At 32.2% G+C, this 5,322-nt stretch overlaps 1 protein-coding gene across 1 annotated transcript; it reads left to right on the top strand.

Annotated features, from left to right (window-relative positions):
- Nucleotides 1-515: 515 nt before the first annotated feature.
- Nucleotides 516-3,085, top strand: LOC130015148 (uncharacterized). Its single transcript, XM_056104775.1, has 4 exons — nucleotides 516-624; nucleotides 1,603-1,778; nucleotides 2,697-3,034; nucleotides 3,079-3,085. The coding sequence occupies exons 1-4, from the start codon at nucleotides 516-518 to the stop codon at nucleotides 3,083-3,085; spliced, it is 630 nt and encodes a 209-aa protein (XP_055960750.1).
- Nucleotides 3,086-5,322: the final 2,237 nt, after the last annotated feature.

The raw sequence follows: 5,322 nt of genomic DNA, 5'->3' as shown, positions 1-5,322 counted from the left end.
TATATTAAAGCTTTATATGAATTGCACTTATGCTTGATTTGAAACTAGTATTGATCCGATGGAACGTGCTACCTATTGAGCGGCAATAGGACTGTGTGATCACCAGTTTTGATTTGATACAGTTGTGAATACGATTAAGTACACGAATTCTGAAGGCAGATGTATGATTGTGATACGAGAGTGAACTCGGTTACAGTGTAACCTGAGCCCCGTATCTAGTGGGTTAGACCCACCACTGGGATTAAGAGAATTGTCGCGACTGACGTGGTAGAGTGTGAATACTCCCGGGTCGGACTATTGGATAAGTTTTCCTCTGAGTGTATACGTTTAATATATTTGAGGATTAGGGTTTCAATCGGATCCTGTACTTGGCTACACGAGGTTTGAACGTTATTGCATTGTTTTATGCGTTATGTTTTATATGGATACTTATTAGTAAATGTATAAACTCACTCAGTTTATCCCCATATACTGACCCCTCACAGTCTTTCTTTCAGGTCAAAGCGATTTAAAGGATGGACTTCCTTTCCTTCTTCCGAAAGTCTATGATAGTGAAAGAGTATGTCAAAGGATGTTTTCCTCGTAGAGCTGCAGTAGTCGGTAGATGTCTATATGTAATGTCAGGTTTAAATTCAAACGGTATATTTAAATGGGCAACTCTGATTTGATATAAAAGTATACGTATATAACTATTTATTAATGAAGATCGTATTTTAACCGTTTGATTTCCTTAACCAATTGCCATGAGTGGAATTGGTCTAGAATATAATTAGAGACAGGGCAGAGCTGGACAAGAGATGTCGCTCGGTAAGACCCTAGTCTATAATAATAATTCGCGAAAAATTTATAGTGGTTTTAGGCTTGCTACGGGTTCCGGAGCTACCACTCCCGTTCCCTAGCGCCGGTCTCGGCTCAATAAATTGGGTCGTGACAGTCCGCTTGTGACCCTCCGATCTTTCCTGGGAATTTTTCTACTGTAATTATATTTGACATAATACGTGACTCGTATAATTGTTTGCATTATCTAACAAGTGGTATCGGAGCGTATGGTTGAAAAAACTAAATAATTTCTATACATAATAGATTTACGTATAATTGATAGATTTATGTTAATTAATAAATTTATGATTTAATTACATATAAAACATAAAGTTCATGATAGTTAATTTAATTATTATTTTATGATGAAATTATAATTTACATGTAAATAAATATATTAATTGTTATAGTTTAAAGTTACCAAAGTAACTTAAACTAGAATAAACTTTACATATATAGTTTAAAGTTATCAAAGTAACTTAAACTATAATATATGTATTTTAATACCATAATAATGTATAATGTTTGACAATCGATAAAAAATTAAATATTTATCCAAAGATAAATTATTATTTTATGATTGTTGAACAATATTAAGATATTTTAGTTAAATATATTTAATTATCCAAAGATAATAAATATATTTAATTAAAATGTGATAATTATCCATTATGTTTATATATATGGTATTTAAAGTATGATGTAGTATCTACCCAAAGGAGAACTACTTTAAGAATTTTTCTGAATATAAATTAATTGTGAGCTTTATGTTATATTTTGCAGCTGTTGCAATTCATTCACATGCATCATCTGTTACTGTTTTCAATGGTACAAACTTCTCTGAATGGCACGAGCAAGTTGATTTCCATTTAGACTCTATGGATCTCAACTTAGCTTTATTAGAAGTTAAGCCCGCTGCTATAACTGATATAAGTAGTGAGGCTGAGAAGTTACTAGGGGTGGGCAAAAAAACCGGTCGAACCGAAACCGGAAAACCGAACCGGAAAATGTGGTTAACCGGTCCAACGGTTTAGGTTTAGGTTTTGATTTTTAGTTTTCATGGTTAATGGTTTAGGTTTAGGTTTTGGATTTCTAAAAACCGTGGTTAATCGGTTAACCGGTTTATATATATATATATATATATATATTCATATATTTTTAATAATTAATAAGATATATTTTATGATTTATAAAATAATATTGATTTTATAATATACACAATAAAATCTAAATATAAAAATATATTGACATATATTTTATTTAGGAATATTTATACATTTTAGGAGATTTTATATATGAAAATATTGTAAAAGAAATTTGTTTTCCTTATTAAAATATTTACTTAACAAAATAGGAATATTTAAGTCTATAAATAGTAGAAAGTGGACGTGAACAACACTACAAACAATTCAAAAAATACAAACCTAGCTTTAATATTACTCATAAATTATTTGTAAATAATAATAGTTTTAAATATTTGCATTGATTTAACTATTTATAAGATAGTTTAGATTTATATTTTTTTAATATAATTTGAATTTCTATAGTTTTTTTTGTTTGCTAAAAAATCAAATAGAATTAAAAATATATCTTTTTTTGTCTTTAATTTTTCTAATGGTTATATGGTTAAAAACCGCAAAACCGAAAAATCGAACCGTTTTTTATGGTTAACCAATTTACCGGTTAACCGTTTAAAATTTTAGGTTTAGGTTTTTAATTTTAAAAACCGTATTATAATGGACCGGTTTATAAATTACCCTCATGGACCGGTTAACCGGTCCATGCCCACCCCTAGAAGTTACACCTTAAAGCATGGGAACGCAGTAACAGATTATGCCTAAATTTTTTTTCGAATGACAATTGCCAACAACATTAAGTCTACTATTCCACAAACAGAAAATGCTAAAGAATTTCTAGCATTCGTGGAAGATCGTTTTCGTTCTGCTGATAAGTCTCTCGCTGGTACATTAATGGCAAAGCTCACGACCATAAAGTATGATGGGTCAAAGAGTATGCAAGATCATATCATCGAGATGACTAATATCGCAGCAAGACTGAAGTCCTTGGGATTGGCTGTGGAAGATTCCTTTTTAGTGCAATTTATGTTGAACTCGCTTCCTCCTGAATATGGGCCTTTTCAAATTAATTATAACACTATAAAGGATAAGTGGGATATTAATGAATTGGCTGGTAGGCTTGTTCAGGAGGAAACGAGGTTAAAAACTCAAAGGAATCACATGGTCAATCTTGTGGGTCAAGGAGCTGAAAAAAGAATGAAAGTCAAAGCCACAAAGTTTAAGAAAACCAAAAGGCCGACTAATGTTTCCCAGGCCGAAGAAAAGGAACGAAAGATTGATAGATGTCATTTCTGTAAGAAAGAAGGACACTATCAGAAAGATTGCTTAAAACGCAAAGCTTGGTTCGAAAAGAAAGGTATCTTTCATTATGCTTCTCCGATTTTCGAATCAAACTTAACTGAAGTTCCTAATAATACTTGGTGGCTTGATTCTGGTGCTACTACTCATGTGGCTAATATGTTGCAGGGATTCACTACGATCCAAACTACAAACCCAACAAGTGATTTCCTATTTATGGGAAATCGCATGAAGGCACCGATTGAAGGAATTGGGACTTATCGTCTAATCTTGGATAATGGCTATCAATTAGACTTATCTGAGACCATTTATGTACCTTCAATCAGTAGAAACCTTATTTCTGTTTCTAAACTAGATGTTTGTGGTTTTAATGGAAAATTTGGATCTAATAGTTTTAGTTTGTTTAAGAATTCTAGAATTATTGGTTCTGGTTTTTTTGTTAATGGTTTATACAAACTAAAACTTGATAATATTTTTTCTGAATCTTTGCTCGCTGTAAATAGCAGTATTGGTCTTAAACGTAGCATGATGAATGAAAATTCTGTTTACTTGTGGGATAAACGTTTGGGTCATATATCCAAGGAAAGATTACAAAGATTAGTAAAACATGAAATTCTTCCAAATTTGGATTTTACTAATTTCGAAATATGTGTGGATTGCATTAAAGGTAAGCAAACCAAACATATTAAGAAAGGAGCCACAAGAAGCACTCAGCTTCTTGAAATAATACACACCGATATTTGTGGACCTTTTGACACTCCGACTATTAATGGAGAAAAATATTTTATCACTTTTATTGATGATTTTTCACGTTATGGTTATATCTATTTGCTTCATGAAAAATCTCAATCAGTTAATGCCCTTGAGACATACATAAAGGAGGTTGAGAGGCAATTAGATAAAAAGGTGAAAAATGTAAGATCTGATAGAGGTGGTGAATATTATGGAAAATATAATGAGTCTGGACAGTGTCCTGGTCCATTTGCAAAGCTCCTCGAAAATCATGGCATATGTGCACAATACACTATGCCAGGCACACCTCAACAAAATGGTGTAGCAGAAAGGCGTAATCGGACTTTAATGGATATGGTCAGGAGTATGATGAGTAACTCCTCTTTACCCAATTTTTTGTGGATGTATGCTCTTAAAACCGCAACATATTTATTAAATAGGGTTCCTAGTAAGGCAGTTCAAAAGACTCCTTTTGAATTGTCGACTGGAAGGAAACCTAGTTTACGACACCTGCATGTTTGGGGTTGTCCAGCGGAAGCAAGAATTTATAATCCACATGAAAGAAAATTAGATTCTCGAACTGTTAGTGGTTACTTTATTGGTTACCCAGAGAAATCTAAAGGGTATATATTTTACTGTCCAAAATATAGTCCGAGGATTGTTGAAACCGGAAATGCAAAATTTATTGAGAATGGTGATGTTAGTGGGAGTAATGAACAACAAAGTATGGAGATAAAGGAAGTTAAAGTAAATGTCCCATTATATATGGATATTCCTTCATCTATTACTTTACCGAATGTTGTTTCTGATGTTGAAAGAAACAATAATAACATTGAACAACATTCGAATGAAGAACCATCCCATCAAATAACTAACTCACAAATGACTATTGCAAATGAACCACAAGAAATAGTAGTAAGAAGATCTCAAAGGGAAAGGAGATCAGCTATTTCAAATGATTATGTGGTATATTTGCAAGAGTCAGATTTTGAAATTAATGAGGATCCGGTTTCATATTCACAAGCCATTAATAGTGCTGAATCTGATAAATGGATCGATGCTATGAAAGATGAGTTAAATTCTATGAAGCAAAACAATGTTTGGAATCTTGTTAAATTGTCATCTGATTGTAAAAGAGTCGGGTGTAAATAGGTCTTTAAGACAAAGCGCGACTCAAAAGGCAATATTGAAAGATATAAAGCCAGACTTGTTGCTAAAGGTTATACTCAAAAAGATGGCATTGATTATAAGGAGACATTTTCTCCTTTCTCAAAGAAAGATTCACTAAGAATAATTATGGCACTAGTAGCTCATTATGACTTAGAGTTACATCAAATGGATGTGAAAACAGCCTTTTTAAATGGAGATTTAGAAGAGGAAGTTTACATGGATCAAC

The sequence above is a fragment of the Mercurialis annua genome, linkage group LG1-X (assembly GCF_937616625.2).
Source record: "Mercurialis annua linkage group LG1-X, ddMerAnnu1.2, whole genome shotgun sequence".
Classification (NCBI taxonomy): domain Eukaryota; kingdom Viridiplantae; phylum Streptophyta; class Magnoliopsida; order Malpighiales; family Euphorbiaceae; genus Mercurialis; species Mercurialis annua.
This window is presented reverse-complemented; position numbering and strand designations above follow the sequence as displayed.

Excerpts from the sequence above, each read along its gene's own strand:
- LOC130015148 (XM_056104775.1), top strand. The coding sequence starts at position 516 with ATGGACTTCCTTTCCTTCTTCCGAAAGTCTATGATAGTGAAAGAGTAT. Across the intron at positions 625-1,602 it reads ATGTCTATATGTAATGTCAG|CTGTTGCAATTCATTCACAT; the intron begins GTTTAAATTCAA and ends TATATTTTGCAG. Across the intron at positions 1,779-2,696 it reads AGGCTGAGAAGTTACTAGGG|TCTACTATTCCACAAACAGA; the intron begins GTGGGCAAAAAA and ends AACAACATTAAG.